The sequence below is a fragment of the Orycteropus afer genome, unplaced genomic scaffold (assembly GCF_000298275.1).
Source record: "Orycteropus afer afer isolate SDZICR_OR568_19922 unplaced genomic scaffold, OryAfe1.0 scaffold00101, whole genome shotgun sequence".
Lineage (NCBI taxonomy): Eukaryota > Metazoa > Chordata > Mammalia > Tubulidentata > Orycteropodidae > Orycteropus > Orycteropus afer.
In genome coordinates this window covers 8,011,486-8,033,859 of record NW_006921688.1, presented here as the reverse complement: position 1 = coordinate 8,033,859, position 22,374 = coordinate 8,011,486, and the positions used below count along the sequence as shown (strand labels likewise).

At 41.2% G+C, this 22,374-nt stretch overlaps 1 protein-coding gene across 1 annotated transcript in view; it reads left to right on the top strand.

The window, feature by feature from the left end:
• Positions 1–20,458, top strand: part of SYNE1 (spectrin repeat containing nuclear envelope protein 1) — a 578,063-nt gene extending 557,605 nt beyond the window's left edge. The window contains exons 132-137 of the mRNA XM_007943230.2: positions 3,006–3,206; positions 4,217–4,345; positions 8,106–8,318; positions 9,743–9,835; positions 11,235–11,293; positions 20,218–20,458. Coding sequence (XP_007941421.2) covers positions 3,006–3,206; positions 4,217–4,345; positions 8,106–8,318; positions 9,743–9,835; positions 11,235–11,293; positions 20,218–20,458 — 936 coding nt within the window. The remainder of the gene's footprint in view (positions 1–3,005; positions 3,207–4,216; positions 4,346–8,105; positions 8,319–9,742; positions 9,836–11,234; positions 11,294–20,217) is intronic.
• Positions 20,459–22,374: the final 1,916 nt, after the last annotated feature.

Sequence of the window (22,374 nt, the reverse complement as noted above, 5' to 3'; positions counted from 1 at the left end):
ATATCCTTCTTCAAGGAATGGCCCCTTCTCACCACATGACCAAAGTACAGGAGACAAAGTCATGCCATCCTCACTTCTACAGAGCGTTCTGGCTGCACTTCTTTCAAGACAGGTTTATTCTTCTTCTGGTACCGTTCGTCCTCAAGGTGACATCTTTGCTTTGGAACACTTTAAAGAGGTCTTTTGTAGCAGATTTGCCAATGCAATACGTCATTTCATGACTTGACTGCTGCTTCCATGAGCAGTGATTATGGATCCATGTAAAATGAAATCCCCGACAACTTCCATCTTTTCTCCATTTATCATGATCTTGCTTATTGGTCCTGTTGTGAGTATTTTTGTTTATGTTGAGGTGGAATCCATACTGAAGGCCGTAGACTTTGATCTTTATCAATAAGTTCTTCAAGTCCTCTTTATTTTCCCGCAAACAAGATAGAGAAGATAACTTCTTAACAACATTGCTAGATATTAAAATTCCTCCTTAGTCCAGCTACTAAGATGCATTAATATGCAGAGATTTTACTGCGGACTGAGAGCTTGGTTCCTCTTTCGTAGCTTTGTGCTGTTTTGTCTGGACAGCATCAAGATGTGCTCCTCGTCGGAATGTAGTTACTCAGACTCTCTAGTCTCGGGTTAAGTGTGCTGTTCTTCTGTTTCTATGGGTTTACTGTAGGCTATTTATTGTGGGTTGATGTTTTTGTGTCTTGCACTTGGTTGTTGTGTCATTTTATTTCAAAATTCTGAAGATAGAAAGAAGTCTTTCCACAGATTCTCAAACAGCTGCATCTTTATCGAATAGCCTTAGCACTAGGTCCACCAGTTTCAGATAGAACCATTAGATATCTCTGTCCTTAATATCTAAATTATGCAATGTGATTTTCTGTACAGTACCTAAATTACTCCCACTCCTCTCTGGGAAAAGGAAGGTAATATTGCTGTTGGAAGCCAATTCCTTGAAGATTTGGTGAAGTAAATGCAAGATTCTTGTTTTTAACTGCCGTCAAGTTAGCTCCACCTCCTGGAAAGCCCACATACAACAGACTGAAGCTTTGCCCATCCTGCATGATCTTCACATCCATTGATATGCTCAAGCCTATTGTTCCAGCCACTGTGTATTTTGAGTGCTTTCCAATCTAGGGGACTCATCTTCCAACAGCATATTGGACAGTATTCTGTTGTGATCAATAAGGTCCTCATTATCTGATTAGTTTGCCAGGTCTTTCTTCCTAGTCTGCCTTAGTTTGGAAGTGTCGCTGAAACCTGTCCACTACTGATGACCCTGCAGGTATTTGAAATATTGGTAGCATAGCTTCCAGTATCACAGCAACATGCAAGCCATCATAGCACAACAAACTGGCAATGGTGCTTAGTGAAATAAGGGCAGGTAATAAGGCCTGGAAAAGTCAGCCCATCTGATAGGAAACTGTATATCTCTGCACACCTTCCTGATCCTTTCTACTTATGTTTTCTTTCAATATACTGATGGGATAACCAAGTATCTTTCCACAATATTTCTTGATCTTATGCTGTTTCTGTGGTTCAATCTATATTTCATCATGTTAAGAACCTACGTAGAAGTGAAGTATTAAGATACTGGAAACATTTCAGGGCTGATGAGAAATTTTAAGAAAAGGTGGCCTGGGTAGATGTGATATCCAGGACCACTCACCATAATGCAACCTGGGGATGTTTAAATGGTACCAGGTAAGATCATCATGAGGAGCTCTGGTAGCATAGTGGCTAAGGCACTTGACTGCTAACCAGAAGGCTGGTGGTTCAAACCCACCAGCCACTCCTCGGAAGGAAGGTTGGGCAATCCTACTTCCGTAGTGATACTGCCTCGGAAACCCAAGGAGGGGTCGCTATGAGTCAGAGCTGACTCGACGGCACATAACAACAACAACAACAAGATCATCATGAGCTCAAGTCCTTGGAATTTAACTCTGAATTTTTTTCAAAATACACAAAGCTGGAAATCCACTGCCTGGTTTCTGTGGAAACAAATGAAGTTGGCCAGCTGATGAAATATCCATTTCACTCTCTTTACCATCACATAAACATGGCCCAGGCCCAAGTGGGGTTGCCAGGGGCCATCCACTATTCATTTGTGCCTATAGACTCCAACCATGTAGTGCTTGTGGCCTGGGAATCTTTCTCAACAAACTCTCCACCTTATACAAATCTGAGTACCACTGATCTAGGAGAATGGAGACCTCCCACCGTGGTTCTTGTTTGCTTGGTCTTGGTTGAGCTTTCATGCAGGGGTGCAGTTAATAGCATTCCTTAGTTCATTGTGCAGGGTCATCATGGATCCCTGCAAGGCTCCTCTTTGTTTTTTATTGTCTTCTCATTTTTTCTCCATTCTTAATCTCCATTCCCCCAACCATTCTGAAGTATTTAGTGAGCATTCTTTATTCCTGTATGATCTGGAAACATAGGGATTTGGCGTGTATATCCCTGCATGTACTTTAAATTACAAATGCTATCATGTTACTCATCTCATTCTGTTTCTGGTTGCTTCACTCTACACCATGTTTTCCTAAGATTCATATGTGTTGTCAAGGGTTCATCTCACCCGTCTCTTCTAATGGTTGCATGATCCCCAGTGGCGTGCACCCACCATATTTTTCTGTTGTTTTGGGTGATGTTTATGGTGGTTGTGTTGATTCCAATCCATGGTGACCCCATGTCTGCAGAGTAGAACTGATCCATAGGGTTTTCAAGGCCATGACCTCTTGGAAACTGATCTCCAGGCCTTCTTCTGAGGCATCTCTGGGAGGATTGAACTGCCAACCTTTTGGTTAGAAGTCCAGTGCTTAACTGTTAGCACTACACAGGGATCCTGTCAAGGCCAATTTTAATTAATGACCCTTTCATTTTGGTAGAGGACTGGTTTCTTATCACAGGCTGACTTTCTAGATCTCATTTCAAGGGTCTTAAACTACTTTCTGAAAATGTTTTTCTCATGATTGTCCTTGTTTGATTGGTCTCCTTTCTCTTTGCAGGAACTGCAGAAAGCACTGGACCACCGCAAGGCCATTATCCTCTCCATCAACCTGTGCAGCTCCGAGTTCACACAGACTGACAGCGAGGAGAGCCGGGATCTGCAAGACCGCCTGTCCCGGATGAACGGGCGCTGGGACCGTGTGTGCTCTTTGCTGGAGGAGTGGCGGGGCCTGCTCCAGGATGCACTGATGCAGTGCCAGGTCGCTGGGGCCTGGGAGGACGGTTCTGTCCAGTCTAGCACTTATAGTGTAGCTTATTCTGTGACTTGACTGAACATGCTTAACAAAGCAATTGCTGTCAAGTCAGTTCCAACACATGGCTGGCAACCCTATGTGTGTCAGAGTAGAACTGTGTGCTCAATAGTGTTTTTTATGGCTGACTTTTCAGAAGTAGATTGCCAGGACTTTCTTACAAGGCATCACTGGGTATATTTGAAGTCAGCAGCTGATCACGTTGACCATCCAAACTGCTCAGGGGCTTCCCAGAGTCAGTATTTGAGTGAGATAACCATGCCCAACTCTTTCTTTTACTATAATATTTGTACATGTGGTCACAGATCCAAAGGCTCTCGACTCCATCTTCTTTTCAGCTAAGATGAGACTATCCCCACAAGTTTATTTGAGCCCCACATTCCTTCTTTCGCACATTCATTTATTTCATTCATTTGTTCAACGAATGTTTACTGAGCACTATGCACATATTTCTTGAACATCAGAGTGAGCATTGCACACATTTAGTCATCCATTCTTCCCACCATTTTTGGCTGATAGTCCAATGTATGATGATATTGTTCTAAGCAATTGGGTTGCAGTGTGGACAGGAAAGACTGACAATGAAAATGCAAGCAAATAACTGATTGAAAGTCTTCGCTTTCAATCACCCTGTACTTTAGCAAGCATGATGTCCTTCTCCAGGGACTTGTCCCTCCTAAGAACATGGCCAAAGTATGGAGATGAAGCCTTGCCATCCTCGCTTCTGAGGAGCATTCTGGCTGTCCTTCCAAGACAGATTTGTTCATTTTTCTGGCAGTCCACTTTATATTCAGTATTCTTTGTCAACACCACAATTCAAAGACCTCAGTTCTTCACTCTTCCTTATTCATTCTCCAGCTTTCGCAATTTGCTATTGTAAGAATGGAAATTAAGTACAAGCTGTTAGGAAAGAAATGTATATTATGTAAAGTTGTTTTACACTCCGATATGTTTTGCAGGATTTCCATGAAGTGAGTCATGGTTTGCTTCTGATGCTGGAGAATATTGACAGAAGGAAAAATGAAATCACCCCTATTGATTCTAACCTTGACACTGAGATACTCCAGGATCACCACAAACAGCTCATGGTAGGTGGGATGTGTGAGCTCTGGTGAACTGCTAGCTGTTTTTTGCAGGGTTCCATTCCACTTAAAGAAAATGTGTAGGTTGTAACATTTTTTCACCTTTGCGTTATGATCTCTAACTTATGCATTTTTTACACATACACAGAAGATGGCATCTGCTAGTTTTATACTCTTTTTCTAAAGTCATTGCTTAATAGTGAAAATCTTAGATGTTCTTAATCTCAATTAGCTTGTATTTATTAAGGCAGCTCTGCTAACCAGATGTTGGCAGTTCAAACCTACCAGCCCCTCCATAGAAGAAAATTGGGCAATCTGCTTCCATAAAGATTTACAGCTTTGGAAACCCAATGGGGGCTACTGTGAGTCAGAACCGACTCAGTGGCAGTGAGCTTGTTTTTTTGTGTGTTATTTTTTGGTGAATGACTTTTGTTTTTAATTTAAATATTACATGGTAAATCTGTGCCCCAAAAGTATATGTGGTGGTTTATAATAAAAGGACACTGTTTTTGTTTTTTTTTAGTTGCCATCGAGTCGGTTCTGACTCATGGTGGCCCTATGGATGCAGAGCAGAACTGCTCGCCAGGGTTTTCAAGGCTGTGGCTTTTGGGAAGCAGATTGCCAGGCCAGTCTCCTGAGGCACCTCTGGGTGGGTTTAACCTGCCAGTCTTTGGGCCAGTAGTCAAGCACTTAAACATTTTGTCACCTGGGGACTCTTAAAAGGACACTAAAACTATTTTATTTATTTTTATTATTTATTTAGTTAGTTAGTTCATATTTGCAGTGTTTCCTCCCCTCTCCTCCCACCCCTGGTGACTAGCAAAGAAAGTTTCCTTCATATATAAACCTTTCCTTGTCTTTTTACAATAATGAACTAATACAATATTTGTCCTTCTGTGATTGACTTCTTTCACTCAGCATGATGTCTTCCAAGTTCATCCATGTTATGCAGCATTTTGTAGATTCTACATTATTCTTTAGGGTTGCATAGTATTCCATTGTGCGTATGTACCATAGTTTGATTATCTATTCTTCTGTTGATGGGCAGCTAGGTTGTTTCCATCTTCTTGCTACTGTAAATAGTGCTGTTATGAACATGAGTGTGCACATATATGTTCTTGTCCTGGCCCTCACTTCTTTAGGATGTATACCTAGAAATGGTATTGCAGGATCAAATGGTATTTCTAATTCCAACTTTTTAAGGAATCACCATACTGCTTTCCACAGTGGTTGTATCATTTTACAGTCCCACCAGCAGTGTATGAGAGTCCAAGTCTCTCCATATCCTCACCAGCATTTGTTATTTTCTGTCTTGTTGAATTTTGCTACTAGTGCTGGGGCCACATGGTGGTCATTGTTGTTTTGATTTGCATCTCTCTGATGGCTAATGATCGTGAGCATTTCTTCATATGTTTGTTGGCCACATGAATATCTTCTTTGGTGAAGTGTCTATTCATGTCTTCTGCCCATTTTTTAATTGGATTGTTTGTCCTTTTGTTGTTGAGGTATTGCAGTTTTCTTTAAATTCTAGAGATAAGTCCCTTGTCAGATATGTTGTTTCCAAATATTTTTTCCTAATCTGTAGGTTTTCTTTACACTCTTTTGGAGAAGTTCTTTGAAGCACATAAAAAATTAATTTTTAGAAGGTCCCATTCATCTAATTTATCTTCAGCTGTTTGTGCATTTTGGGTTATGCTTGCTAGTCTATTTATGCCATAAATTAGGGCCCCTAATGTTACCCCTAGTTTTTCCTTGAGGAACTTTATAGTTTTAGGTTTCACATTTAAGTCTTTTATCCATCTGGAGTTAGTTTTTGTGTATAGTATGAGATACGGATTTTGTTTCGTTTTTCAGCAAATGGATGTCCAGTTTTGCCAGCACCATTTATTAAAGAGATCATCTCTTCCCCCATTTAATGGATTTCAGCACTTTGTCAAAAATCAGCTGACCATAGGTTGATGGATCTATTTCTGGGTTCTCAAAACCAGCCACTCCTCAGAAGGAAGGTTGGGCACTCTACTTCTGTAGTGATACTGCCTCGGAAACCCAAGGAGGGGATGCTGTGAGTTGGAGACGACTCCATGGCAGTATGTTTGGTTTATTTCTGGTTTAATTTTGTTCCACAGGTCTAGGTGTTTGTCATTGTACCAATACCAGGCTGTTTTGACTACTGTGGCTGTTTTGAGATCTAGAAGTGTGAGAGCTCCTACTTTGTTCTTCTTCTTCAACAGTGCTTTGCTTATCCAAGGTCTCTTTCCTTTCCATATAAATATGGTTTTTCCATATCCTTAAAGAAAGTTGATGGGATCTGGATTGGGATTGCATTGAATGTCTAGATTGCTTTGGGTAGTATTGACATTTTCACAGTGGTCAATCTTCCTATCCATGAGCATTGTTCTTCCATTTATGTGGATCTCTTATGGTTTCTTGAAGTAGTGTTTTGTAGTTTTCTTTGTAGAGGTCTTTTGTGTCCCTAGTGAGATTTATTCACAAGTATTTTATTTTTTTGGTAGCTATTGTGAATGGTATTGATTGCCTTATTTCCTTTTCAGCAATCTCATTGCTGGTGTAGAGAAATCCAACTGATTTTTGGATGTTGATCTTATATCCTGCCATGATGCTAAATCTCTCAATTAATTCCAGTAGTTCTAAAAGGACACTAAAACTATTGAAAGAGAAAGAGACAGTTAAGACTTCTTAAGAAGGATTAAATATAACTTGGTTATACATTAACCCTAGCACCAAGTTTTCTGAAAGCTAAAAAGCAAAAAAGGAATTGTGGGTTAAATTACTTTCATTTTCTGTCCAAAAAAAAAGCACGCCCTTTGTCAAGGAGCAATCAAGTTATTTCTAGCACTAAATTCAAAATGAAATTTATCATGCAGATTCTTACACAAGGAACTTTGAACAATATAATTTAATTACAGGGTTTTTAACACTGATTTTATAGGAAATAAGAAAACATATTTGAGTTTCTTTAGGAGAAAATGCTTTGCGTTTTGTAACTTTCTGTATTTTTAAAACGCTGTGCTTTAGCATCCAATATTTACTAACCTAAGCTACAAAATCTCTTGGCACCTTTTAATTCAATACCGTAAGCATCTGAGAAACCAAGAGGAAATGGCTGTGCAGCTAGGTTTTCACCAGACTTGTAACCTCAGACACTGTGCTGTGAATGATGAATCACCCATATAGCTTTTTAGAAGTCTCGAGCTGACATCAGAGTATACCTTGATGGATCTGAGCCATGCTGTATTTAGACTTAGTGTTTTACTTTTCAATTGAAAAGACTATCTATGTCTCATTTACATAATACTTCACATTTGAAGAACTTCCACGTATATTAATCAACCCACCAGCCACTCCTTGGAAGGAAAATGGGACTCTACTTCCATAGTGATACTGCCTTAGAAACCCAAGGAGGGGTTGCTATGAGTCGGGTCTGACTCAATGGCACATAACAACAACAACAGCAACAATAATACTTACTGTGAACCAGGCAAGGAGCAGTTACTAGATGAAAAAACCTATACCTATACCAGACAGGTTCAGGGACCTTGTAGGATATTTTTGGTGAAGGCAGGGTTAGAACACAGGTCCCTGGTTCCCATTCCATAAGCTGCTAGAGCCTTCTGTGTGTGTGAGTACAGTGTTCTGAAGATCAGGAATAATCACTTACTCAATTACACTTATGTCATTCTGCACTTCTGGAACTTTCTCTAATTACTGAAAATTATTACAAAAATAATTTTTACCATCTACATAGCAAATAAGGCATGAGCTGTTGGAGTCCCAACTAAAAGTGGCCTCACTTCAAGACATGTCTTGCCAACTGTTGGTGAATGCCGAAGGGGCAGATTGTTTGGAAGCAAAAGAAAAAGTTCATGTTATTGGAAACCGGCTTAAACTTCTCTTGAAGGAAGTCAGCCATCATATCAAGGACCTGGAGAAGCTGTTAGACATGTCAAGTAGCCAGCAGGTAAGCATCCCCCAGAAAGCATTGTGTAGCCTTTCTGTGTGACACCAGAGGAACCTCATTGTCTCAGTTGCAGAAAGACTTTACATGTAGTCCTTGTCACAATGGAGTGTCAACTCTCAATCATGGCTCTTATAAGTTCTGTCTCAAGAAAATGGACTTGTAAACTTCCAAACTGCTTTGTATAATACTTTCAATACTATTGAACCCAAAGACCTCTTCCACTTATTACTACTAGCCCTTTGACTACCACTTACTCCATAGGATTTTATTTCACCCCGTTTAAGAATTTGCACAGGTATGGTAGGACCCAACCAATTGTTGTATACAAGTTTTGAACATCCTATAAGGCATGGACTCTCCTTACATATATTTCATAGTAATTATTTCATAGGCAATTTCCTCTGTTCATCCATGTTTTGTATTTATTCCTAAATCTACTCCATCATGGTGGTATTATTGATGTTGAGATATGTATTAGCAGGTATAGAAAGGAGCTTTGGTGATGTAGTGCCTAAGGTATTTGACTGTTAACCAGAAGGTTGGCAGTTCAAACCCAGGAAGACTGGGCAATCATCTACTTCTGTAAAGATTTACCACCTTGGAAACTCTAAAGGGGTTGCTATGAGTCAGAATCGACTCGGTGGCAGTGAGTTTGGCTTGGTTTTGGTTGATATACAAATGTTTAGTAAGACTTTAGACGTTCAATTATAAAATCCTATCAAGAACATATATTTTGTTCTATAAGCATAGAACAGAGCAGTCCACTCCAAGTAACAGAAGCACAAACATAATTTATCTAATGCTAAGTGGTTGCTGTTGTTGTGTGTCATTGGGTCAGTTTTTGACTCATGGCAACCCCATGTGACAGAGTAGAATTTCTCCACAGAGTTTTCTAGGCCATAATCTTTATGGGAGTGGATCACCTGGTCTCTCTCAGGGAGCCATTGGGTGCGTTTAAATTGCCTCCATTGTGGTTAGCAGCCACTCACATAACTGTAACACCACCAGGGCTCCTTTCAGTGATAGACAGTAGCTCCTGGATAACTGTCGTTTGTTTTTGACTCAAATGAATTTGTTTCTCTCTGACCAGAGAGACCTCCAGCTGTAAGGTGGCCTCTCCTTCACCTCCTAAACTCACATTAACTCACACATCCAAGTCACTAAGGAATAGTAGAGCTACAGGTAAAACAGGAATAACAAAGCTATAGCTATATTTTCAAGGACATTTACAACCAGGAGTTTACAATGTACTAGAATTGGGTCCCATCTTCTTATACTTACTTGAACCCATTTTTCCCAAGGAATCGTTTGACTGTTAGAGGGGTGGATGGAGTGGGAACTACACTGTTTATTACAGAGCCTGCCTAGCTCTGGGACAAGGAGTTATTGAAGGAATGCTTACTGGAGGCCTGTGTCCCATGTAGGATTTGTCATCCTGGTCTTCTGCTGATGAACTGGACACCTCAGGATCCATGAGCCCTACATCAGGAAGGAGCACCCCAAACCGACAGAGAACGGTAACTTTCCACTGTCATTTTGAATCAGCCCATGGGAGGGGTCACTGGAGTGCCTACATTATTGCTGGCTACCACAAGGTCCATAGACTCACCCCACAAAGCAGGAGTTCCCACACAGAAAAGGGTGTCAGAGAGTGTAGCACTGCTTCTTCAGCCCTTCCACGTGCCCTCCCTGCATGGACTCAGGAACGGAAGAGTGGTTCTGTTTTTTCAAAAAATGCCAGGGCTCAAAGTGTGGTTGGTATGCAGGGAGGCCAGTTATTTTGATTGTTCTAGAATGGTGCTCATTTGTCCCTTTGGTGGCTGCCTCCTTCAAACCACCACCCCCATGTTCACCTGTAGAGTAACATACCACTTCATGAAGTGCCTCTACCTAGAGGTGAACCAAAGTGTGACTTTCTTCTGAGACCACTGAATGTATAAGACAAGCAGAAGTTGTATTGACCCTCAAGCAAAGATGCTCCTGAGTGGGGTCCTCAAAGTTTTCTGCAGCTCCACTGCCTCTAATGTGGCAACAAGTCAAGTCCACTGAAGGTCTGTGGTGAGGGCTGCCTCACTGGACCACAGCAAAGATGCAAAGACAAATTTGGCCCCTGCTACCCTCTATACCTTGATTTCTCTGTGTAATTAGAAGCTTGTTTTGTTTCTGTTTTTTGTTTTTAGTCCAGCTTCATGATTATATTCATTTTTTATTATCATTCCATTTTCCTTAGTTTTTAGAGTTTTGATTTTATTTGTTCTTTTTTTTTTTTTTTTGTCATAAACACTTAAGTTCTATGCTGATGAATGTTATCTTTTTTAGGGTTTTTTCTTTATTTAATTTTACTACATTCACTAGTTTCCTATAGATCCTAGTTTGAGAATGTGAAGGAACACTGGCTTTTTGAGTTGAATTTTAACCTATATGTAACTTAAGTATTGGAGTTGTTGAATCTTCATCACTCTGCAAAGAACAATCACATATGACTGTTATTGCTTCTCTACTAAGCATCTTTAAAATGCTTCAGTGTTCTACAAAATGGAAAAAAAATTTTCATTTAAAGTATCTTTGAAATATATGGTATGGTATAGTGAATTATATACTTATTATAAGTAAATATACAGAGATCCTTCAGTACAGTTAAGTCATTTATGTTTCGACCATGAAAAATCAGAAAAAAACTGCAGTGTGGACTTAAGCTCCACAGTCTATATTTCTTCAATGACTAATAATATAAATGTAAACTTATGTCATTTCTTCAATGAAAGAAAAGCCAGTTTCCTTGAGGCACGAATACTGACGATCATTTTTTTCGATTTTGCCTTTGCTGCACTCCTAGTTTAATTTTCATCAGTAGCTTGTCCTTATTTGCCTGGACTGAACATTCTTCTTTCTTTACCCCCTGTTCATTGCAAACAGCCACGAGGCAAATGTAGTCTCTCCCAGCCTGGACCCTCTGTCAACAGTCCACATAGCAGGTACCTTATTCTCCTGGTTTCCACACTGTTCTAGAATTCCAAGAGGATGATGAAAATAGCCCATGACCTAGGTAGGCCCATGCCGGGTCTGCCCTTGAGTCATTGGGAAATGACTCATCTCAATCCCCACCCTTTCCTAATCAATTGGATAGGACTTACCTAATTCTCAAAACATCAATTATTTGGACCCTACCAAATTTGTGTTTAACTGTACAAAAGCCAACTGGTGCTTCTTATCCAACGGTATTGTGGGTGTACACAAAAGGATTCCATACAACTGCATACACCATCATCTAGTCATGGCAGACTTTCATCATCCTCTTTAGTTCTAGATTTTACAATGAGACAGGTCATAGATCGATTAATTACCTTACCATTCACAGAACCCACACATCTGAATAAAATATACTAACATCCCCAGCTCTTTCTTTTATTTTCCTGTTTTATCCAGATTGTGGGTTTTGGATTCTCAAAATGGCAAGTCTTGATTTGGTTCTCTTCATTTAAAACTTACAAGCACCTCTCTCTTCTGCTTATCCTAACACCACTCTCAGCCAGCATATCCAGGCCCTCACTCACCTTCCTGACACTTGGCAAGCCCTTTGGCTCTGAGAATAAGCCCAGTGCCCCGACCACAGCTCCTCCCGAGGGCCTACCTACCTCACTTTGTGCTTTACCCCTGCCTCCAGCAACCCCTCATCTTCACAGCTCGCAGTGCTTTGCCTTGTTGTCATGGGTGTGACGTCTGCTCTCCTTATCTCTTCCACCAATCAGTCCCCAGGTCCTCAGACAACTTTTCTCAAGATCCTCTGTCCTCAGAGCTGATTTTTAATGCTAATCCCAAGCTGTATACTGTTGAAGTCCTTTGTCCCTTTGGAAGATTATCACCACTGAGCAGGAAGTGAAATTCCTGGAAGGAGGGTGGGAGATGAAGATGCCTTGGACTGTAAACAAGCCCTGAGTCATCCTTTCAGGTCCCAGCTGTGTGCTAAATTGGCCCGGCTATCTTATGTGGTCATTCTCACTCAGCTGAAGTATTGCAGAATGTCCCTCCATGTGCTTTCTTGTTTTAAGTCTCCTTTGACAATTTTTTTTCTTTCCATTTGGTTTGATTTGAAGACAATTTGTTTTTGTTTTTGTTTTTCCTCCATGGCAAAATATCAATAATAAAATATGGATAAAAGAAGTTTCACAGGGACTTTTGGAGATAATGATGGACATCCATAGGTGCTTTGATATTTTCTTAGCACCCTACTTAAAAGGAAAAGATAATCGTGTGTTAAATATTCCATCTTCTCCCCACAAATTGCTGATGTGCCATGAACTAAGACCAGAACTATCCCCATAGCACTCCCTTTAGGATCCCAGAGGTCCATTCTTTGGATAATACCAATGATGATAACGAGAAGGTCAAAAGCCTTTATGTCCAACACCAAGAGCAACCACCCTTTGGTTCCTAGTTTGGAAGCTGATTTCTGCCAGATAAGTCTACTCAGAAATACCACATCTCTCTGCTCCCCCAAGTCTCTCAGGCATGCAGAATCTGAGATCTCAGAATCTCAAAGGAATCGTTTCTTAGGGCAGCAAGTGTTACGACATGTCTCCTAACAGGCTTTGCAGCTGGGGCAGCCACCTTCTCACTATGACATCTGCAAGGCGCCTTTCAACTCTGCTTTGTCCAGCACTGTTTATTAACATCTTTCTGATCATACAGCACACTGTCCAATTTGTTACTCGGGGAGGGGGTCATGGAATACAAACACACTTCGCCTGAATGGCAAACATCCAAAACCTCAGCAGGCAAGTTATGGTTGAACGTGCTTGGACTTCATAACGACTTGGCACCTCAGTTTGGGGGCACCCAACGCGGATGATGAAGTGCAGAGTCTGCTGGGAGAGAATTACCTTCACCCACAATACGGGCTGTCATGGTGTTCCTTAACAGTGAGACTTGTGAGTACCTTGGCTTTCATCTTGCACTGGTCCAGCAAATTTGGAAGGTTCTTGTACAAGCAAAATTTAAAAGGTTGACCCCAACAGTCTGCCATAGGAAACTTTGAGACATGAATTTCCAAAGAGAGGAAAGAGGCTGAGTTGGAAGAAAGTGGTGTTAGTTTGAAGGCAAGGGTTTCCTATATGTGTTTTATTGTTTAAAGCCAGATATATTAATGCTGTCAGTTGCTTGTGTACCACATGTCAGTGTGTTCTGTCTCCTCTTACATATTGTCCTAAACATATATATGGATTGATGCCAGCATTTGCTGAACACCTTCTATGCATAGGCCCTGGGCCTACAAATTCAGACACCGTGGCTCCTGCTGTTAAAACACTTGCAGCAGATAAGAACCAGAGAACTGAATGTACAAGAAGGTGTATGAAAAAAAAAAAATCTGTGCCTACATTCACAATAACTATATTCATATCTTTTTGTTTGAGGTGAAACACATTTTAGAAGCATACTTTTTGAAGCAATGCTTTTAATGGTCCTGTTAGTACATTTTCCTACTTCTGACTTAAAATTTTCTGACCAATAACTCCTTCAAATTCTACTGTAACTTACTAGAAGCTGACAAATGGTAAGATTTCACTCCAGTTTCCAGCAAGGGCAAAGGAATAATTCCTCTGTAGTCTGCAGGGAGTGAGTGAATGCCTTCATTCTGAAACTGAGAATTGTAAAATGCTAAATTGCCCTGGACACCTTCAGTGTCTGGAACCTTCTACAAGAACTAAGATGAACTGAGAAGTGGCAAAGGACCAGCTACAACACTAAAAGGGAGGGGGAAAAAAGACCTCATTTTAAAATGCAGTTCAAAGTATCCAAATATATTTAAGCAAGTGTGGTGGGGTTTTTGGTTTTGTTTTGCCTATATGCTGGGACCTTGCTGTCAAACAGTACTCAGTTTCTTGTGGAATTTGTTTTCAAGTCCTTTCCATGAGACTCCATCTATTCCAAGGAGTCAGGAGCCTCAGCATAAAGAAGTCTGCTCTCAGGCAGCGTGGGGTAGAATCCCATAGGTTTCTCCTTTGCTGTTTTGAGGTATGCCTTCTCAGGGAACCAGCCATCTTGGGGAAATCCTTCCATCTTTTCAAGCACTCTTAATAAATTAGGAGCATTTTCCTGGAAGAACAGGCTGAATCCAGCCAAGCGCCCGGGGCTTGAGTCAGCACACCCTTGGTCTAGTACTGCCGATCTTAATGATACGTTGCTGACATTCATTCAGCACTTGATGTTTTCTAAGCTCTGGTGGCGTAGTGCCTAAGGCACTTGACTGCTAACTAGAAGGCTGGCGGTTCAAACCCACCAACCACTCAGAGGAAGGAAGGTTGTACAATCTACTTCCGTTGTGATACTGCCTCAGAAACCCAAGGAGGGGTTGCTATGAGTCAGATCCAACTCCACAGCAGTGAGTTTGGTAGGGTATACTGAGCATTGTATTATGTCACTTCATTTAGCCTTCATAAAACTTTATGGCATGGCTATCATCCTTATTTTATAGAAAAGGACACTGGGAATAAAAGTAATTGCCCCAAAATTTTGAATTTGAACCAAGATCTCACTTGACTGGACCCTAGATTGTTAACCACTCCACTCCACTGAGGACTATTGGTGGGTCCAGGACCAGTTGCTGTCAAGTCACCTCCAGCTCACGACAACCTCATGTGTCAGAATGGAACTGTGCTCTGTAGGGTTTCAGTAGCAGTTTCTTCAGAGGTAGATCAGCAGGCCTTTCTGCCAAGACTCTCCCTCTGGATGAATGCGAACCTCCAACCTTTCAGTGAGTAGACAAGCATCAGCCATGGACTCTTAGTGGTGAGTAGGATGCTTCAAACCCCAGCTTCAGGGTTTGGCCCCCACAAGCTGCCTGAGGTGGTTTAGAACCAGTCAAAATGATGGCTTGTAATAAGAGAAGACTGGAGTCTTAAACTGATTCTGGAAACTTCTCTTCTTAGTCACATATCCAGGAAACATGCTGGATTTCAAAGACCATTCACACAAGAACAACAACAGGCCATAAACAATGGAGACATTTTCCTGGATAAATAACTATTTTTGGCTGTAATAAATTCCTGTAACCATGAAGCCAGCATCATTTAATGAAAACTTAATGAGTTGAGTTGAAAGTTCCTTTTCAATTGGGTTTAAATGATGTTTGCACAGAATTAACTCAATTTTCCCTGATTGTGTAGAATTTTGAGCGAGTCACGATCTCTACGTACCATCTTCAGGTTCCTTTCGTCTCTTTGTCTGCCTGCTTTGTGTGGGGTATCATGTCCTGTCCTGCCCTCCGTCATCCTCCCCCAGTGAATGTGGGGAAGAGATGAATGGCCTTCTGGGCAGTTGTTGACCCAGAAATTTGAAGGACACAAGGAACTGAGAAAAATGGTAAAATAATTAGAGAATATAGAAAATAAATTATCTTCTCTGTAGAGGTAGAGAATAAACACATTTTTTTTTTTGCTGAACAGAATTATGCAGAATATCTCTGTTGATTAAAATGCTTGAGGAAGTTCCCACATTTAGGTTTTTCTATACAGACATTCTAAAGTGACATCTATTTATGTAAAAAGACAAGAGAGAGATGAGTAACTAGTCAACACAGTGCCTCTGTTCTTTCCCTTGTAAGATGCTCCCTTGAAACTTAGGTAGATAGATAAGTATTAAAAACACCCTTCTACTGTGGTGTCATTAACTTGTTGGTACTAAAATCTCTAGGAGAGGTTCATCAGAAGGAAGAGGTAACTCTGGGCATGAGGAAATCTTGGTAGTGGCTGCAGGAGGTGAGCATTTTCTTTTTTTTTTTTTTTAATCATTTGATAGATTGGACATTTTCAAGAGCAGTCAAGTGCATGGAAGGTCACTAAGCACTGTGTGTTCCCTTTGTCCCTACCTCAGCCCATTACTGCTCCCGAGGTTGGCATTCTTCAACATTAGACAGCATGCACTAATTGCATTTTAATAAGGAATGCTCTGATGCTGTTAAATGTGCCATGTCCTTCAGTGAATTCTACCTCTTAGGAGCCCAGATTTCAAAATGGTGACCTTTCTAGTTTTTCTCATGAGTGGTCCAGTCAATATGAAGCAAATATTTTGATCTTGGTTTTTTACCTAATTGCTCAGAGAAGCTAATAATTGACAAGCAGGGGCTATTGAGCTCTGTCAGTCAAATTGTATTAAATGTCTACTAAAGTAAATGGGTCAGTTAGCAATCTCCCTCCTTTTATTTAAATATTTAATAATGAGGACACTTGGAGCTCTCTTTGTCCTTCCATTATAACTCATCAACTACAAGAAGTGAGTGTTGCCAGGATGTATTTCCAGGTTAAGATGGGTAACTACTCCCATTCCTCTCAAGACATTTCAAGGTAAACCATTGAATCATAAATCATCAGAGCCAAAAGGTTTTAGGATGTTAATGCACCCATTATCTTTGCAAGGCAACAAACCAAAGGTCGTAGAGACAAGTGACTTGCCCAAGATTATACAACTGCCTCAATGCCAAGTGGCCTCACGCCTGTACACTGACTTAATGTAATATTGGGAGACTTTGTAACTAGAGGCATTTATTTTAGTTAGACAGGAGCAAACGACTCAATTTCAAATATTTTAGGATACAAGTGTTCTCTCCTTTGCTTCTCTAGGTGAGATACTTAAGACAAAATGTGAACCGTCATTTGTGTGGCCAACCAACAAAACACTGCATAGTAAAAGATGCAGTAGGGAAGGCTTTGGAGCCCGTAGTTCCTGCCAGACCTCTTCATTTTATTGTGTGATTGGAAGCAAGTCACTTACCTTTTCTACAGAGCAGATTCTGAGAGTTAAAATTTCGGAGTTGAAATCTTCTTTCTGCCACTTCCTAGCTGTCTAAGTTTGAACAAGTTACTCTACTTCTCTGAACCTCTTTTATATCGTCCATGATGAAGTTCATAAGTACACACTTCAGGACTGTTGTGGGGATTACATGAGAGAAGCCAAGGTAAACATTTAGTGGGTTGCCTGGCAATTAGAAGACTAAATATTAACTACCGTTAGCTATGATTCAGTGGCCGATGATTCTGTTTTGACTCATGGTGACCCCATGTGTGTCAGAGTAGGATTTTCAGAGGCTGATTTTTCAGAACTAGATTACCAGGCCTTTCTTCTGAGGTGCCTCTGGGTAGACTCAAACCTGCAACCTTCTAGTTAGCAGCCAACCACACTACCATGTACAAAATTAGGACATGGCTTAGATGCTCCCTATCTCCTCTTCCTTTAATAATATATGTGCCATGTTTCATTGATGCTTTACTAAATTTTCACAAAACATCATTTTTCATACTCAGCTCATTAAGAACAACTCATTAGTCTTAGCATCAAAAAAAAAAACAAAACTGAGTGTCATCGATTCAGATCCAACTCATAGCACCCCCTCCTTGGGTTTCTAAGGCAGTAACACTACAGAGGTAGGTTGCCCAATCTTCCTTCTGAGGAGTGGCTGGTGGGTTTGAACCTCCAGCCTTCTGGTTAGTAGTCAAATGCCTTAGGCATTATGCCACCAGAGCATTTAGGACAGTTAATCAGTTTGACCACTAGGTAGTGACTGAAATCTTGTGCCTCTCAGTTAGTTGTGAGACTGCACTGACCAATTCGTAGGAGACACAGTACCATGTACAAAATATGAACTTCTGCCTAGGAGAACACCTAGTCTACTTTGAGAGAAGAGAATAGAGCATAGAGTGAAGTGAATTCTTCAAGGTCACACTCCGTTAATAGGGGACTTCAGAAAAGAATATGGTTCCAGTTAGGTCAGTGCTTTATTTTGTCTTCGTACCACACGAACCTCAAAAGAAACATACTGTGGTACTTGGCCACTGGGCTTTCACAGGTCTAGGCTGTCTCCCATCTTTCTTTGCTGGTTTAATAAAAAAAGCTTTGAGTAGTCCCTTTGTTCCCTTTTATAGGGGATTATATCTGTCTTATATTTTAACCTTATATCCTTTGGTAACATTCTTATTATCCCACACTGATACAAATGTAATTTGTCTTCAGAAATTAATAGCTAATAGAGGAGCTGGTGTTTCCTTAGAAGCAAAACATACAGACCTATCAATACAGTTTTCACACCTTCATATTTTTCCAAAGGACATCACATTCCATGGCCTTATGCTTAAAAACAAACAAACTCACTGCTGTGGAGTCAGACTCATAGCGACCCCTCCTTAGGTTTCCGAGGCAGTATCTCTGTGGAAGTAGATTGCCCAAACTTCTTTCCGAGGAGTAGCTGGTGGGTTTGAACTGCCAGCATTCTGGTTAGCAGTCAACCATTAGGAAATCCACCTCAGTGATGGGGGGACATGTCTTCTTGTTACATCTTTGGTATTTGGCCCTGCAGTGTTGAGTGTGTGTGTCTGTACAGACCAGATGCCTCTTGTGATGAGTATTTCTTCATTCTTCCCACTGGTAACCAATAAATATCACCTGGGGGTACAAAGAGAAAGTTGAGCCATGCAGCCCAGAACCTACTTCCATGTTCCATATTCCTGTCTCATGAATTCTAGAACTCATGCTTAATGACTGGCACACTGCTTGAAAGGAAGAGAAAAATGACTTAGGGAAAGTTGGAGCTTTGAATTTAGAAGGGGCAGAGGTCTGTCTATGGAAAATAGCACCTATGACAAGCACTGAAATTGCATCCCAGTGCAAACATCTGACACCCATTTTTTAAGATCACTTTACCATAATATCAGATAATAGCACTAAGTCAAGCTTGTCCATCTAACCCGTTATGGCACTTCATGAAAATTACAACTGCACCTCCCTTGCTTTCACTGATGAATATTGGTCTGTGATGTACCCAAGCTCATTTTTGTCAGTTTCTTCTCTTTCTGCACTCAACAGAGCAAGATCCCGCAGTCTCCCTTGACCCATGGGGGCTCTCGAATATGAAAGTATTAGTTATAACTTGCTGAATGGTCTCTCACAGCTGGTGATGGAAACTGCAATGGCAAATAGAAACTGCTTCGTGGTGTCCCCTTCAGGTGGTGCCCAGAGCACATGCCATTCCTGCCATACCTTACACAGGCCTCTGAGAAGGGCCACCATGCTCAGAAAAGTTGTGTGAGGTCCTCAAAGTCACAGAGCTAGTCTTAGGTCCAGCCTAGTAGCAATGGTGGGTGCTCTGGTGGCATAATGCCTCAGGCATTTGACTGCTAACCAGAAGGCTGGAAGTTCAAACCCACCAGCCACTCCCAGAAGGAAGATTGGGCATCTACTTCCATAGAGATACTGCCTCAGAAACCCAACGGAGGTTGCTATGAGTCAGATCCAACTCCAGGCTCTGTCGAGTGCTTTCCTTGCCATTCATTGTACATACATACAGCTTGGGGAACCGACGAGATTAGAGCCAGATGCTGATCCAGTGCAAAATGAAACCAAGGTGTACTCTGAGGTTAATTGAGCTCTCCTGGGTCTGTGCAAAATGATGAGGGCTATTTTTATATTTGTTGCATGGGTTTTAGCATATCCAGGATGGGTGTATTGATCACTGGTATGATTTTGATGGCAAATAATTTTCCCTAACTGTGCTGCTGGTATTCTTGAACTAAAAATGAAACATCTTCATCATCCTGGAGACACTTAGTTTATTCCGGTAAAATTTGAGCAATCATCCTTGGTGGTGAAAATTAAAGAGTAAAATGAGAGGAATTTGTACCTTAATTAGTACCTGTAGTTGACTGACTATTTGTTTATGTTTTGTCAGCGTAGTTTCCAAACAACTCTTCAGTTGGTGGTGGGGAAATGGCCTGGGAGTACTGCTGAATGGTGGCAGATAAGTCCCAACTTGGGTTGGGTTTGCCATGACCTGTTAGCTTCCAGGAAGGTACAGAAGCAAAAAAAAACAGCATCCATCTGATGTTTAAGTCATGTGTGTTGATTCTTCTCTCAGGTCCACAAAAGGTGGCTCCGATTCCTCCCTTTCTGAGCCTCGGCCAACTCAGTCCAGCCGAGCCTTCCTGCTCCGAGTTCTCCGAGCAGCTCTTCCCATCCAGCTTCTCCTCCTGCTTCTCATCGGGCTTGCCTGCCTGGTCCCAATGTCGGAGGAAGACTACAGTTGTGCCCTCTCCAACACCTTTGCCCGATCCTTCCACCCCATGCTCAGATACACGAATGGACCTCCTCCACTATGAGCCAACAGATGCCATCTGTGGAAGCGCTGGCAGCGAAGGGAGGATTTCACTGAAAGCCATCCCCCGCTCTCCAGGAGAGGACCTTCATCATGGGGAATGCCCTCTGTGTGGCAGTGTTAGCCCTCCTCCGTATCCCACATTCGCAAATCATAGCTTTGGAGAGAAACAATGACAAGAGGAGAGCAGACAGATGACAGGAAGTTTGGAAAAAATTACAGTTACGTCTCCAAGCCTTAGCACTTAAGAGATTGACTAAGACCCTCCAGTGTTCACCAGGCATGGGAATTCTAGGTGGTCAGTCCATTCTATGCATAGCCAAGGACTTCAGCAGACCTTCTGGGTAGCTTCCTCAGGGTGCTGCTCCACCCACCCAATGAACAGTCCTCTCTGGGCACCATGTCAATATCATACAATCTACCAATCAACCAGTGCTAAAGAGATTTTAAAACCTTGTAACATACCATTTTTAAGAAGTTATATGGCAGCTTCCTTTTTACCTTGTTTTCCTTTTGGGCATGATGTTCTAACTCTTGCTTTTGTAGCACAAGCTGTAAATCTAAAAGGCACTTTTTTAAAAGGTATAAAGAGAAACCGGATGTAATAAATAAGATCATGGAAGGCTTTATGTGAGAAAAAGATTTAATGTTATAGTAAAAAAAAAAAAAAAAAGATATTTATGTATGTACAGTTTGCTAAAGCCAAGTTCTGTTTGTATTGATTTATTTGCATTTATTATAGATATTATAAAATATTTCGTCTGTGCTTTTTCTTTTCTTTTTTTTCCCCCTAAAGAAATGACTCTAAATGTCACTATGAAGCAGGCATTTTCAGAAGTCAACCTAAATGATCTTTTTCTGAGAAATGATGAAGGTGGAACATAAGTATCTATTAAGGGAAAAGGATGATTAGAGAAAGTGCATATTTAGACGTGGGACCCAAAGCAAAATGGTTCCCTCTCTTCCAGTTGGTCAAAGAGAAAGGCACCCTGGGAAAACTCACGCTATGGGTGATTCTTTTTTCCCTCCTTCCATAACCAATCAAATCTCCTGAGTTCCTGCTTCCCCGAATCTTTCCAAATTTTCTTCCTTTTCTATTCTATTGGAGTGTGCAATTACAGGAGTGTGGTAGAATCTGCCTGAGGCCCCTTCTCTACTCCACCCCCAGGGCTGCCATGAATTTTCTTAAAGCACTCATTTCTTCACATCCCTTCTTTGCTCCAAAACCACCTATTGTTTTCCATTGTCTACCAGATAAAATACGATGTCAGTCTATCATACAAGTCCCTCTGCAATGAGATTTCATTCTGCCCCTCTGATCTTGATCTTGCCAATTCGTGGCCCTGTGACAGGGAATTGTTAGGCCCTCATGGCATTTTGATCCACCATTGAATAATGGGGGGAGATCATATAACACCCAGATTGACTCTTGAAAATCAGAGGCTCTACATGGCAGTAATTGGCTGCAACTCAGTGGCTGCTCTCCCTTTAAGACTGTTGTTGTTCATTGCACTCCAAACTCAGGGCCACCCCATGTGTCACACAGTGTGACCACTATGATCCATACAGTTTTCATTGGCTGATATTTTGGAAGTAGATCGCCAGGCCTTTCTTCCTAGTCTTGGTCTGGAAACCCCTCTGAAATTTGTGAAGCATCATAACAGCACACAGACCTTCCCTGGCAAACAGACGGGGGCTGTGCATGAGGCACATTGGCAGCATGCAAGCTGAGGTCTCCCATGTAGAAGGCAACAATTCTTCCACTGAATCACCAATGCCCCTGGTACCCCTCAAAAACATTTGTATTTGCACTCACATCCTATCACCTTTTCTCATTGCCTGTACCAGCCTAGCCCTGTAGGTGGTTGAGTTTATTTCTATCTAAATTGAGCATTTTACTTGATTTGAGGTACTCAAAAT